Source organism: Anabrus simplex, chromosome 5, assembly GCF_040414725.1.
Source record: "Anabrus simplex isolate iqAnaSimp1 chromosome 5, ASM4041472v1, whole genome shotgun sequence".
Lineage (NCBI taxonomy): Eukaryota > Metazoa > Arthropoda > Insecta > Orthoptera > Tettigoniidae > Anabrus > Anabrus simplex.
In genome coordinates this window covers 422,616,730-422,632,045 of record NC_090269.1, presented here as the reverse complement: position 1 = coordinate 422,632,045, position 15,316 = coordinate 422,616,730, and the positions used below count along the sequence as shown (strand labels likewise).

At 37.2% G+C, this 15,316-nt stretch overlaps 1 protein-coding gene across 4 annotated transcripts in view; it reads right to left on the bottom strand.

The window, feature by feature from the left end:
• Positions 1-629: 629 nt before the first annotated feature.
• Positions 630-15,316, bottom strand: part of Vmat (Vesicular monoamine transporter) — a 678,793-nt gene continuing 664,106 nt past the window's right edge. For all 4 annotated transcript variants that reach the window (XM_067147806.2, XM_067147802.2, XM_067147804.2 and 1 more), the window contains one exon: positions 630-3,087. Coding sequence is in view for 3 of the 4 variants with exons in the window: in XM_067147802.2 (XP_067003903.2) it covers positions 3,019-3,087 (69 nt within the window). In the remaining variant the exon portion in view is untranslated. The remainder of the gene's footprint in view (positions 3,088-15,316) is intronic.

The window sequence follows — 15,316 nt, the reverse complement described above, 5'->3', positions numbered from 1 at the left end:
GATGATGATGATGATGATGATGTTATTTTACATGTTGTGCACATAGTTCATCCCAGATGCTTTTAACACTTTTTAATGTCATTTGTGTGTGTTTGTACATTTGTTTTAGTTATTGGATGTGTTTGTACAGTTTTGCATTAAGGCTGATGATGGCCAGCCAAGGCCGAAACTAGTTCCTAGTTTAGAAATGTAATGTAAACATTGCATAATGTAGTATTGAAGAGGTGGACCATTATAACATAAGTTTAGTTATTATTGTGATCACAATTCAAAATGGTTCAAAACCATGAAGTATATATCCTATGATAACTACAGTAACTGATAAAATGACAATGGTGTGAGATATTGAACTATTTCTTTAAAATTATTTATCAGTATGTCCAATCCTCTTAACGCTCATGTACCTCGTAAACGTTGTTTCTGACTACATTGTCGCTGATCACGTCTATTTCTTTTGCTTGTTATACAAGATTTCTACAATTCAAATTCCTAAATTTTATAATTCATGCTGAGTGGAGATTATATACATTTACCTTTGTTCTTACCTGATGAGTTTCTTCGCCCAACATGTTAGATTGTCTAATTTACAGGATAAATTGTTCTTAGGAAGAATGAATTAACTACAATGGTCTTTTTTGCCATTTATTTGCACCACATTTCAGCAAAACACCTTACAGCATTTGAAGCACTCCATTAAAAATGCAACATTGATGATTCTGGGATTAGTTGATACAGGACACACACATACTGTATATGTATACACAGGTAAGTAATAAGAAGATGAACAGACGAGCCTCTCAGTTCTCAAACATGCCACCAGATGGTGCTAGTTGAGAGTTTGGATGGCAAACGTCTTGTTGCTATCTTTCGGACCCATACCAGCTTTGTATTGCTTGCAAACAATTCATCATTCGATTTTTGGTATTGTTGCAGCAAAAGTATTAATCATGACGTCTTTATTGTCTGTTCACAATTACTACTCAGAGAGCAATTAATATGTCTCATCTGAAGAACGATGTGTAATTTCTTAAGTAAAAAGAACTGAAAACAGAACAGTGATACACCAAACATGCAATATGATATGAGTGTATCTTAAACATTTTATAGAAAAGACAGAGTGTTTCTTTCATTATATAAGATGGATGCTTTGTACACACAAATGACAGCTCTCTCTCCCAAAACAGCAGAACCGTGGCAACATTGATCTGAGAGGCACAAGCTGTTCTGGTACCATGCACAACACCACAGATTAGGCAGAAGTTGGCAGTTGCACAAGAGTCATCAAAAGAGTCATATCCGTGATAAATTTTCACATAGTCCAGAAGTAATTGGTAATAGGAGCGCTTAAATATGTATCAAAGTTGTGTAGTGTATTCTATTCACAAGTAATTTCAACTGTCTAATCATTTTATTCATTCATCAGGAGTTAAGCTTAATACCTACATTCTTTAGATTCTGTGCAGCCATTCACATGAATCACATATTGGTAGGAACTCCTGCAGTAATCCAAGAAAACAAACCCCAGGATTACTTCTAATTTTAGAATTTCGATTGAACCAAACATCTGAGAAATGTGTACACTCCTATAATGGCAAGTCTGAGAATTTTTCTGTGTTTTGCAATATAGTGTTAACAAAATAGTGAGAGGAAATATGGGAAGGAAGTTTCAAAAATATACAATCAAGCATTATGTTATGATTAGAAGAGAAATTCTAAATTGATTCAAAATATAATATCTTCCTATTTGAAGAGACCATGTTAATAAAATATATGTATATAGTTTGGTCCTTAGTCACGATTGTTATACTGAGAACTAAAAATCTTAGTTAAAAGTTAAGCCCACATTGTCCCCTACAAATTAAAATATTTCTACATATGTTTTCCTCATATACCCTGTTGTTAGGCTTAAGTGGTATATGGTGGTGTATATCTTTATTGTTTCAAATGCATGGTGGCTAGAAAAGCTGTTGGTAATGAGACAGTTCAGAGAATTATTGTCTGCTGTGGACATTTAAAAATAACCTGCTGAGTTTGGCACAAATTGTTTAAACAAAGTGGTTGGTATTATTGTCAAACAAGGTTTCCTTATTCTAGCCTCGTTCTTTGAAATATTTTCTTCTTAAAGTTCATTTACCATGTTTTGGAACAATATTTATAACAAACTAACATCCATAAATAATTCTGCCTTCGATAAATTTTTAACCCCACACTTATTTTTCTATGGATCAGTCTGTCTATAGTAAAATGTCTTCATCTTTTTATAGCCTCAACTACTATCTGCTCATAAATATTCTAAGTACTTTATACTATGCTGAATTTTATTTCTGTATATCACTTTAAAAATATATTATTTAAATCTTCAGGTGAGATGTGTTAATTGGTCAATGCCAAAAGAAAACGGAATTCATTAATTTCTAGTCCACCAATTGCCAAAACTAATAAATTTATCATAGCACATTCTTTATTAGTGAATACAATTATCTTGTTACCATTAACCATAAACAAGAACAAATAAGAATTTGTTCACCAAATATGATCCTCATCACCTTTCGCAATCCATCACTTTCTCCTGGATATGTCAACCAGCTGTTTATTTTTGTGACTAGAATGTTTTCAGAGGTCTGGTTTGGAAGTATATGTCAATTCAAATTATTTTTATGTCTACCATGATTCTTAGGCTACAGATGTCTTTAGGAGATTCTTCTACAAATACATTTTGACATCAATACCCAGTCAGCCATCAGGAAATATAATATGATTGTAAACATTTAGTTGCTGTACTCCAGACAATAATAAGCTGATTATTCATAATCTCCATAATTAGAGGAACAATAAAATAGTCTGATGTAAAAAACAGTCTGAGTCTGTTTAAACTGTCACATTATTAGTAGAATCCAGTGCATACCGACATTCAAATATTGTGTCCAGTACTTCCCGTGACGAAAGTGTCAAGTATGTTTAACTGCTGCTGCTGCTGTTGTTTCTGCTTCTGCTGGGGCTTCATCTCAACACCTCCTTCTATTCATCTTCTTCCTCATTCTGGTAGGTGACGTAACGCACCGAGGATTTCTCGCCCAAGATCAAGGACTGAAAAATAAATAGCATTTTCATACGGTAAAAGTTCATACGTCTCTTTGGCATTGCCACAGATTTCAAGCATTTTACAATGTCAACATAGGATTGAACTTGCTTAATTCAAAGCTGAAGGTACCAATGTTAAGGATTTTTTGAGAATAAATTCCACATTTACAATACATAAAATTATTTTATTCCTTTTCAGGATACTATCAAAGGGACATGTTTAGTCTCTTTGTAGGAGACATCTTCAGCTGAATATTAGACCAGTCTGGCAATTCAACGATAATATTTTGAGAGAAGTTCCACCTAATTTAAGCCAACTCCAAACTTTATGTTAAAACTTTGAGAATTATAACTCACCAGCTAAGTGTTAGACTATCATCCAGTGTTTTTAATTGAGCATTTACAAGGTCTAAAAAGAACTGCCAATATGATCCAAAAGACAATGTAATCAATTTTAACCTCATAGTTTAATTTTAACTTTATGATCTTCTCTGAGTATCCATCATATATGTCTTTTTAATTTAAAAAACACTTCGATTTTAGTGTAAGCAACTTTATTGAAATGTATATCTTTAAATAGTGGGGGGTCGCGTCATGGGTTTTTAGACTGGGTACATACATATTTTATTCTTTTGAAATACAAGTTTACAGCGAACGGGACTCACGGATTACGCACCAGCGAGAACCCAACGTAGCGAAACTGACCAATGCCACTGGGGTGACTTACCTCCAGTGCTTGACTTGTGGCTGACTACTGAGTTCATTCATTGTGTGTTTTGCTGATTAGTGAGTTCAATATGTGTGTGCTGTTCCTGTGCTATTCATTGTTTTCAGTGTTTTATTATATTTTGTGCATATGTGGTATTAACAATCGATGAGTCTAAAACTGATATTATTGTAAATCTGTTTGAAAAGCCATTTACTGGCCATTTGTTTAAGAAAAGGTTCAAATAGTTAAAGCCAGGAGACCTCTCCCTTCCCTCACAAATTTAAAAACAGAAAACAAGAATTGTGTTCGCACGTTCAATCCAGGAACTTACAGTAAAACTGTTTGGCTCTGTGGCTCTGAGTCACTAAACAAATTATTCTGTTGGCCTTGCTGATTGTTTGTTGCTGAAAATTCCCCTTGGAACAGCAAGAAACGTGGATATGCAGATCTAAACAATCTGCACACTGCTATTGCGAGGCACGAGAAATCAGATTGTCATATCCACACATGGATATCCTTAGGTATCTTTGGTAAAACTAGGATAGATTTGCAGTTGGATAAGCAGAAGCAGGAAATGTTCTAAGGCACAACAAAGCTGTTACGAAAAATAGGGAAATTCTGAAGCGGCTGACTGCGGTGACATGCTTTTTTGGGGAAGCAAGAGTTACCAATCCGTGGACACAATGAAGCTAGTGAATCTAACAACAGAGGGAATTACATAGAACTACCTAATTAAATTGTTATTCGAGTTTGATGAAAAATTAGACAGTCACTTCACAACAGTGAGTGTATTTACATGACTCCCTCCACTAATTCAGAACAATTTAATTCAAAGTATCTGCCCTGTAATGACTGCTAAAATAAACATTCAGGTTGGGGAAACTAAATTCATAGGAATTATGATCGATGAGACTTCTGATGTTTTGAACTTTTCACAGTTATCTATTGTCCTCAGATAAGTTCATAATGGTGATGTTGTTGAAAGATTTGTTGGTTTCTATAGTGTGAGTTCTGATAGGACAGCAAATGCATTGGTGAGACTTGCGATTGTGTGTCTGGATAACTTTGACTCTTGTGAAAAATTAGTTGTGCAGACTTTTGATGGAGCGGTGGTGCTTGCAGATCAGCTGAATGGTGTGCAAGCTAAATCAAAAGAAGTAGTTCCTAAGGCTGTATTCACCCACTGCTATGCTCACAAGCTTAATTTAGTCCTCTCTCAAGCCTTGTCATGCACAAAAGAATATCATATATTCCTCGCAACGATGAGTGGCTTTGTGACATTTTTTAGCAATTCTTCTAAGAGAACTAACCTGCTGGGCAGTATCCTCTAGAAAAGGTTTCCTAAACTAGCTCCAACAAGGTGGAACTATTCTAGCCATTTAGTACAGACCATCGTGGAACATCGTACTCCTCTCCAAGAGCTATACGAAAGTATTTTGGAGGAACCTGGGAACTGGGATAACAATACAATTAATGAGGCAAGCGGGTTTCTTGCAAAGTTAATAGAATTTCAGTTCAATTTTCTTCTAAACTTTTTTTTTAATGAAATATTTTCATTGACTGATGTTACATACAACATCCTTCAATCTAAGACTCTAGACATTGCACATATTGCACCAAAGAAGTGAATTCTTTAGAAACTAAGGTATCTATAATGCAAAACAGTGGATTTGCTAACCTCTGGGACAGAACAGAAGAGAAATTTGATCCACCAAGGAAGAGAAGAAAAGAAAAACATTTTCGGTTAAAGATGAGTATAGGAGGGTTTAATTGGAAATACATGATATTATTCTAGCACAGTTAAAATATCACTTCTGTTCATTAGGAGATCTTTCCTTCATTGAAATACTCGATTGTAAGAAATTTTCATTTCTTTCCCCTGGTGATTTTCCTGAAGAGCAATTCAGTAAAGTGATGATTGAAGTTTATGGAAAATATTTTTATATAGTATGACTTAAATCCAAATTGAGGGCAATGTTCACTTCTGAACACTTCAAAGATAAGACTGTGGCTCAAATCCAGAAATTCCTATTGACCAGTGGTCTCTACAACAGTCTTCTCAAGATTTATAAGTTGTGCACATTGATTACAATTCCCGCTACATCATCATCTGTAGAATGCTGTTCCTCTGCCCTAAAGCAAATAAAATATTTCGTCCGGAATTCTCAAAGTCAAAGTCATCTCTCCACATTAGGAATGATGTCTATCGAGAGAGATCTTCTTGTTGAGATGAAAACACGTGAGGACTTCTACAGTGACGTCACCAAAGGATTCTGCAAAAAGAATTGCAGGGTCAAGTTCACCTACATGTAATTAGGGTGAGTAGAATTTAAATTTACTCAACACATTGTGTTACTGCATGGTTACTAGTTGCATGCCTCGGTGGAGATTCCAGGATATGCCACTGTTCCACGGATATATTTTTCATTAATAATACAGTGAGTTTTGCTACAAAAATTAGTATTTTATACTTCACGGACAAATCGACCATGTGCGACCCATTATGCATTACCTCTCATGGGTTAAGTTCTTGAGTTCTTAGTATATAACTCAAGGAATTTGGACATGTTATTTGAGCAATAGATTTTTTTGGAAATTCATGAGTATCTTTACTATATTTTTGCTCTTTGGCTGAAAATGTCTCCTACAAAGAGACAAAACATGTCCCTTTGATGCTGTTGTGAAAAGGAATAAAATGATTTTAAATATTGTAAAGGTGGAATTTATCCTCAAAGAATTCTTAACTTTTTTTTTAGGTTGACAAGACGGGTTAATAATTAAATTTATTTCTTACTTGAAGGTACTAATAAAAAATCAAATTATTCAAGATTCCAAAAGATTTTGAAACGTTATAAATGAAATAATCATAAAAACTTATGAAATTACAAAAAGTACAAAGAAGACAGTGTAATCTGAGGAATTCTCTTGCTAGTCTGCATTTTAAAATAACATATTTTTCCACTTTATGGATGGCTGCAGCCTCCTCAGCAAAAGTTAATATTTAACTAGAGTCAGTGTGGACAGAGACATTGTCGACACAGTTCAGAAAGAGACCAACACTGATGCCCATCATGTACTATACACACTAATTTTCTTTGGCTCTGTATAAAAATGCATTCTTAACAAAAAAAAAAAATACTGCTATGATAACTTCATCTGTGACTGCAGTTAGAGAGGAGTACAGCACACAGTGAAAACATGTGCCTGGGAGAGGGAGAAGGTGGGACTATTTCCTGTAATTTAGCAAACAAGAAATATTTCTAATCCCACTACTCTGGCTCACAATATATGGCTATTGTGGGTTGAAATTTTACATCTGCTTTAATCTGCTTGCCATATTTCATACCTTGGTCAACCCGTACCATTCTTATGTGTACATACACTTCCCTCAAATACCAACTAAACAAGTCCTGGGTGTCTTATGACTAGAGCCCAGATTATATGTAGTATAAAAATGAGAAATATGTACATAAATATGTAGCTAAAATTAACAAAATATGTAATTAAACATGTAATAAGTACCGTATGTAACTTTATATATAAGCTTTATTTGATGTATTCTTGTAGACAGAAAAGAAAAGAAAAGAAAACTGAAAAAAGTTAAAAGCGCAGATGTTATTCAACCTCTAATTTTCATTTGGAGGCACATTAAAAAAATAAATAAAAAAGCCGTTTATTCGGGGCGTCGGCCTAAGAAGACCTTTCGCCCCTACTTTGCAACATATGTTGTGAACCTGCCTGTATTTGGAAATGTCAGAAGTGTAAAGTGTTGAATGTGAGGAAAGGAACATTAAGGACGACATAAACGTCCAGTCCCCAGGCCAGGGATATTAAACACTTACAATTAAAAACCCCTGACCCGGCCAGGAATCGAACCCGGGCCACCGGGTGACAAGCGGACACGTTGCCCCCTACACCGCGGTGCCGGACTGGAGGCACAATTATTAACTAAATATTTTTCCAAATTTTCTTCAGTCATCGAATGCCTTCTGTCTGTTAGGATGTTCTTATACATTGGAAAAGACCTTTCAACTTCACATGAAGTCACTGGTGCATATTTCAAATTGCTCAGCAAAGAAATATTCAATTGTAGACTTGCTCAAGCAAGGAAGGTCCTGACCAAGAGAGAAGAAATTTGATCTCGTCAAACACAAATATGCTTATTAGAAAAATGTTTATGAAGACTTTTATATGTAGTGTAGACCTTTATGGAAGTAAAATGAAATGGTATGGCTTTTTAGTGCCGGGATATCCCAGGACGGGTTCGGCTCGCCAGGTGCAGGTCTTTCTATTTGACGCCCTTAGGTGACCTGCGCGTCGTGATGAGGATGAAGTGATGATGAAGACAACACATACACCCAGTTCCCGTGGCATAAGAATTAACCAATTAAGATTAAAATCCCTGACCCGGCCAGGAATCGAACCCGGGACCCTCTGAACCGAAGGCCAGTACGCTGCCATTCAGCCATCGAGTCGGACTTTTACGGAAGTGAAGCTTGGGCAATAAAAGGCGCCTTTGACATATTACATTAAATCAAGGACTGGTGAAGGGATTACAAAAGAAGTGTCACTAAATCTGAGAGGAGAGCAATGTGACAAAGTTTGTGCAAGGGAAGATTGATAGACACAGCTCGAGACACCCAAGACTTGCACCATCAACATAGCTAAGGGATGCGATTCTTTGACTCGCTTTAATTAAAACATTTAAATCAATGTAAAATTAGTGAAAAAAGTATTGTGTTTTCTTTCAAATGCGCTATATCCTTCAAAATATTTAAAATATGTAAATATTTATTGTGCATTGAAATATGTAACTTTAAACTCCTGGAATAATGGTCCCTTTAGTGTAATTTGGCGACATTTTAGTTTTTCTTGTAGCTACATATATAGGGACAGAATATGTAATTACATATAATTTGGGCTCTACTTATGACATGTCCTAACATTCTGTCTCTTCTTCTCATCAAATTTACCTAAATAGATCTCCTCTCACCAATTTGATTTTTCAAGCATTAATTGAATTGTAGTAGCTGTTTTAATATCATGTTTTATAGGAATGTCTGGGGATTGCTTGAAAAGTTCAAATTTAAAATGCTCGAATTAACCAAGTTCGATTGCATCAGAAAACTGTTGGATGAAAAACCAGATTTGTCGATGATGGGATTCGAACCATCCGTCTCCCAAATGCAAGCTCACATCTATGCGACCTGTGTTTTCCTAATATGATAAACTAGAGCAGGGATGGCAAACCTTTTTCAACTAGTGTGCCATTTTAAGTCTGGTTTATTATTCTCAACTCTCTACTGTACCACTTCTTATTTTCCTTTCTAATTGCTACAACACCCCCCACCCCCACCCCCACCCGCCTTCCATCAAAATTCCGAATTATGATTCATAACATGTTATTACATACCCTTCTGCTGCCTGCCTTATGGGTGCAATATTTTGTAAAATAATACATTTGATTGCATGTTCCGTGGTTGCATTTTGCCAATACTGCAAAAATTCATTTTTAAACAAGTAGCCTTTTTTAAAGAATACCTAACACTATTTGTAAAACAATACAACAATCACCCATTGTAACACACTTCGTAATTAAGTATTTTTAGATATGGAAATGAAAAATACTAATATTACTAAAGGACTTTAAGTAAAATCACGTTCTCAACTTCATTATGAAACTTGTTGCTGAATCTTAGTGGCCATGCCATTTATGTTAGGTTCATAACTTGTTGTCATCTGTAACACACAAGAAGCACCTAGGTCTGAGCCAAGACGGTTTCAAACTGTTGGACTTCACAACGTTCATTGTAGAGAATAATTGCTCGCAGGCATATGAGTAAGTAGCGCTGTAGCAAGTTTCTTCATCGCCGAAAACTTTTGTGGGAGGCTGTTCCACTGGTTAAGTACCTATTAAGTTCTCCGGCTTCTGGAGAGAGTATTCATCATCAACAGCACACTCAATTTTAACCAATGCTTCATCAGGTTGTACGAATTTGTTCACCCATGTACTGAGTTCTTGAAATTCAGTCAACACCATTTCAAAACTGTGAATATCCGACCACTAAAAAACCGGACCGTAATATAATTCGTTTTTGCAATATGAGGTTTTGAAATAAAGTGCAATAATTTCCCCAAATCTTGAAATTGGGAAATCTCTTGACAACTATTAGTCTTAAAAAATTCAAAACAGTAGACATTTACACACTAAGAAAACGTTACGCGCTGCTGGCAACCACACAAAAGCTAAACTTCACTAAATGACTGATGTGGGTGAGCGAATGTCTCGCCGACCGCATCAGACATTTATCTCACTTGACTTCCGCACCTATAGTGTTGTAATGTTGCCTTAACGCACTTCTGAATGGAACTAGAACTTAGATTTTCTTAAACCTGAAACACTATTACTATAGATGCACGAGATATGTATAGTTTTTGGTACAAAACGTATACACACGTTAATACGTGCATGTGGTGTGCCACCGAAATCCTGTTTGCGTGTCACTAGGTGACACACGTGGCATAGGTTTGCCATCCCTGAACTAGAGGATACAACTAGCCTTCAATCATCAATCAATCAGTAATCTGTATTTAGGGCCATCACCCAGGTGGTAGATTGACTGTCAACTGTTTATCTAGTCTTTTCGTAAATGATTTCAAAGAACTTGGAAATTTATCAAACATCTCCCTCGGTAAATTATTCCAAATTCTTCTTCCTGTAAAGTAATATTCACCCTGACTTGTCCTCTTGAATTCTAATTTTATATTCACCTCAAATGTGAAAAGTCCCACTCAAGTTTATTTGTCTACTAATATCAAGCCAACTCATCTCCCCAGTCTGTCGAACACGCAAGTTCAATATTACTACAACATACTTGTAAAAGAACACACTATTAAACAAGGAATACACTGAAAAGCCTTTAAGTTGCATTTACGTGAGTCGACACTGGAAAGTATGGCTTCCTTCTTAACTACAGCCAACAGCCGTAGCCGTGTTGAAACACCGGATCCTGTGAGATCTCTGAAGTTAAGCAACATCGGGCGTGGTCAAGATTTGGATGGGTTGCCACGCGCTGTTGGTGGCGGAGGTAAGGGAATGGAAGAGCGAAAAGGAACTGGCCACTCTACCATACATAAACTCCAGTTCAGGCACACCTCTGCAGAGGTTCGGACCTGCCTTCGGGCAGAATACACCCTTACCTTACCCTTTCCTTAACAACAGATTAACCTATTTGGATTTTTTGGTCATGCTTCCTGTCATTTGCATTACCTTGCCAATTAACATTTGCTACAATCACGTTATTTCCGTGTCATTCTCTACATAGCTGATTTTCTTATCCAATAATTACACATCAGCATCACTGCTACCCTTTCCAGGTCTGTTCACACCAAAAACATCAAGTTGCTCAACTATTTCATTCCTACTGTAAAAATTCTTCTTTCACCATCATGAAAACTCCCTCTCCTCCCATTTGTATCCTGTCTGTACTATAAAGTTATAAACTTAATGTTCATGGTCCGTTTTGATCATCATTTAACTTCAATGGGGAGGAAATGAATTTTTCCATTTTAAATAAGTCCACCTTATCAATACAATATATAATTATAAAAATTACATATACATATCAGTGCATGTTGGAAAGGAACCTTGAACTTGCACAAGGGGCACGTGACACTTTCAGAATGATAAGTACTTGTCTTTGTCTTCGGGCAAACAGAATATCAACATAACCACATTGGAGATAATATGTGCCACAAGATGTAGACAGAAAAGATTTGAATGTTAAACCAAATAATATTTTTAAAACCCTTCAAGAAGTCCAGGTGTCAAGTATGTTTAACAAGAACAGACAGAGTAATAAATGAGAGTGTTTGGGAAATGGGAAAAGAGGTACCCCTTACAAGAAAAGTTTGAAAAATCAAGGCTGCAGTGGTATAGATATATTAATAGAATGGAAGAAAAAAAGAATACCAAGAAAGATGTTAGAAATGTTGTTGTAGGGAAGCAGACCTAGAGGAAGACAGAGGGACAGATGACTGAAAGGTCTAAAGAAGAGCATCGAGTTAAGAGGAGGGAACTGGACAACAGTGAGAGAAGAGAAGTGGTAGATGGTCAGAAAACGATGGAGAGGCTTATGTTCCAAGCAGACCCAGCCTGTGGTTGGAAACTGCTCCAGATGATGTTAATGATGACATATACTTATTAAAATTAATAAAACAGAATATGTTTCGCCCTCTTATCAGGCATCTTCAGCTGTTTGGAAAAGACTAAAATCACTAAAAAGCACTAGGCTACTTGGGTTGGGTTCTTAAAAATTCCTGAGAACAGTATTTTCTTTGAAATGTCTATAAAACGGGAGACATGAAGATGACCACCTGAACAAGTGTAAATAATAAAAATGATTATCACATGACTTATAAGGTCTTTTAAATACTTATTGAAAAACATATAATTCAAACACAAAAGCATTTATCTTCTTGTATTGTAGTTGTATAGGGCTGCACTTGTAAGTAAGTAATGTCACAGCTTTGGTTTGAGAAAACTTATGGAGTGTATCCGTGATGATGTTACAAATTTTCCGGGATGATGGAGGACGGCAAATGGATCAATTTGAGATAAGGAACTGTAATCTGGAAACGTTCAAGTCAAATGATATTAATAATACAAGTTGTTTAATATCTGTTTGTTCTTAACAGACACTGAGGTGTTGGAATTTCGTCCCACCCCACTTAATTTCTTCTTGTGGGGCCATGTGAAAAGCCTTGCGTATGAGACACCTTTGAGACTGAAGAGGATCTCTTGCCAAGAATTCTCGCTGCCTGCAACGCTGTTCAAACGACAGGGGGATATTCAAACAGAAATGACAGAACTTTGTGCAATGATGCAATGCCTGCATTGATGCAGGGGGACGCCATTTCGAACATTTGTTGAAAAAGGAGCAGCTTATGAAACTTGTGCAGGTACATGGACTTAAATGAGTAGAATTTTGCTTAACTTTTGACTCAATTGCTTCTGGAATACGGCTCCTTATCTCAAATTGATTCATTTGCCGTCCTCCATCATCCCTGAAAGTTCGTAATATCATCACGGATTCACCCTATGTAACAAAATTGAAGTGTAAAAATACATAGTTGTACGGAGAAGGGGACTCCTTTAAAATTTGAATAAGACGATGTGGTCTACGTTGTAGAAATCGAACACCAAGTGCGTATCTTGTACGAGATCCCCTTTGTTAAGCAGCTCTGTAGCCAACTCAGTTAGCGATAGAGTGCCCTGCTTTGCTGACAGCTATCGGTGATTTTAGTGATTTTTGATTTTTTTCAAACAGCTGAAGATGCCCGATAAGAGGGTGAAACATGCCTGGTTTTATTAATTTTAATATGTTTATGTAATTTTCGTAATTATACGTTGTATTGAGGCAGCCCTGTGGTATAGGGGTAGCGTGCCTGCCTCTTACCCGGATGCCCCGTGTTGGGGATTTTTAGCTGGATCTGAGGGCTGGTTCGAGGCCACTCAGCCTACGTGATTAGAATTGGGGAGCTATCTTATGGTGAGATGGCGGCCCCAGTCTAGAAAGCCAAGAATAATGGCCGAGAGGATTCGTCGTGCTGACCACACGACATCTCGTAATCTGCAAGCCTCCGGGCTCAGCAGTGATTGCTAGGTAGGCCAAGGCCCTTCAAGGGCTGTAGTGCCATGAGGTTTTATATGTTGTATTGATAAGGTGGACTTAGTTAAAAGGGAAAAAAATCATTTCCTCCCCACTGATGTTAAACACTCCACATCTGTGAGAAAGTTTCCACATGCATAATATCACTTCTCAGCCATGATTCAACTGCTATTGCAATATCTGGTAAATACGTACTATTAAATTACTTAATTTCTTTACAATACTTCTACTATTCAACACTAACAATTTTGTGTCATCCTTAACTTGACTTCCAGCTCACTGTACTCTGATCAGCGCTTCCTAGTCCTTCCCGTTTCCCTGAATGTACCTCCCTGTAACCCTTCTAAACAAACCTCCTAACTTACTTGTACCACTGTGGTTCAAGTGAAAGCCATCTGAGCACACAGTTCTATCTCCTACTCACCCTTTAGGACCTAAAAATATTAACTCCCAGTTTCACACATACTCACTCCATAGTCTCATTTAAATCCCTGATCACCCTCCAGTCAGTATCCCTCCTACACAGTGTTCCACTGATAACAATCTTTGCTCCCTTAATCTCCTCCCATGCTGTGTTAACCAGATCTCACACATCCCCAACTGTGTTGCTATCTATTCCTACAAGCCTTATATTGTTGTTACTAATATGAAAAGCTTCCACGTTCTTCTTACCTTTCTCCTTTCCTTCTACTTTTCTCAACATCTACCTTAACCTAATTCCTGGATAACATTCTATCCTGGTTCCCTTTCCTCTGCACACATTCATCTGATGGCTAACAAAAGAGTCCCTCATGACTAGAGCCTCAACTCTTCACACCTCACTAGATCCCCTCCCTTCCTGGTCTCCTTTTATCTCCTTTGATGGCTGCTGTACTTACTTCCTCCTACCTTTTCTCTCTCTCATGATCCTTTTGCACTTCCCTCTTCCCCTACTCTAGTCTGCATTTTTATTTTGTACCTTCCCTTTCTTCTTACCTTACCCTTCCTCTGTAACACACATTTACTGTGGTGATAATGATAATTCCTCTGTAATAAACATTTACTGTGGTGATATTGATAATGTCATTGTTTTTGCATCGCGCTAGCTACACTTTGACTGTTTCTGGAGATGCTGAGGTGCTGGAATTTTGTTCTGCAGGAGTTCTTTTACATTTCAGTAAAGCTACCAACATGAGGCTGATGTATTCGAGCACCTTCAAATATCCCGGACTGAGCTATGATTGAACCTGCCAAGTTGGGGTCAGAAGGCCAGCGCCTCAACTGTCTGAGCCACTCAGCCCAGCGCTGTGTTGTTCTACGTTCAGTGACTCATATAGATTACTCAGCTATACCTCTCCTGTACTCTGCCCTCAGAGTAGACCCCTTGGCCCTCAACGTCCTTACCCATAAAACATTAGCTCACCTGCCCTCTACATTTTCCTGCTTTCCCTCATCTGCCTTTTGGTACATTAGCAGTTTTCTCGTACTAAAGGGACAATTCTTCGAGTTTCCATGACAGTAAATTATGACATGAAGGGTTGACTCACTTTTCTAACTACCGGAGCAGAAGAAGTTCACAGCCTTAGTGTTAAAATTACGATGCAGAGAAAAGGACTTTTACATTTCTCTGACATCATTTCAAGCTAGCAAATATAGGGAGAGCTACAAAGAGACATTAACATTGTGCAGAATAACTTCTCGACTAAATCACTCTCTGCAATACAACGCAGACTGGAACAGCTGACGTCTGGCTGTGCATGTATGCTTGCCCCCTTTCACATTTCCTCTTGCATCATATACTGCAGTGCTACCACAGTCCAGGTGGTCTTGAAGTACTGGCGAGCATTTTGGTGAATCAGAATGCTACAGTTTTCTT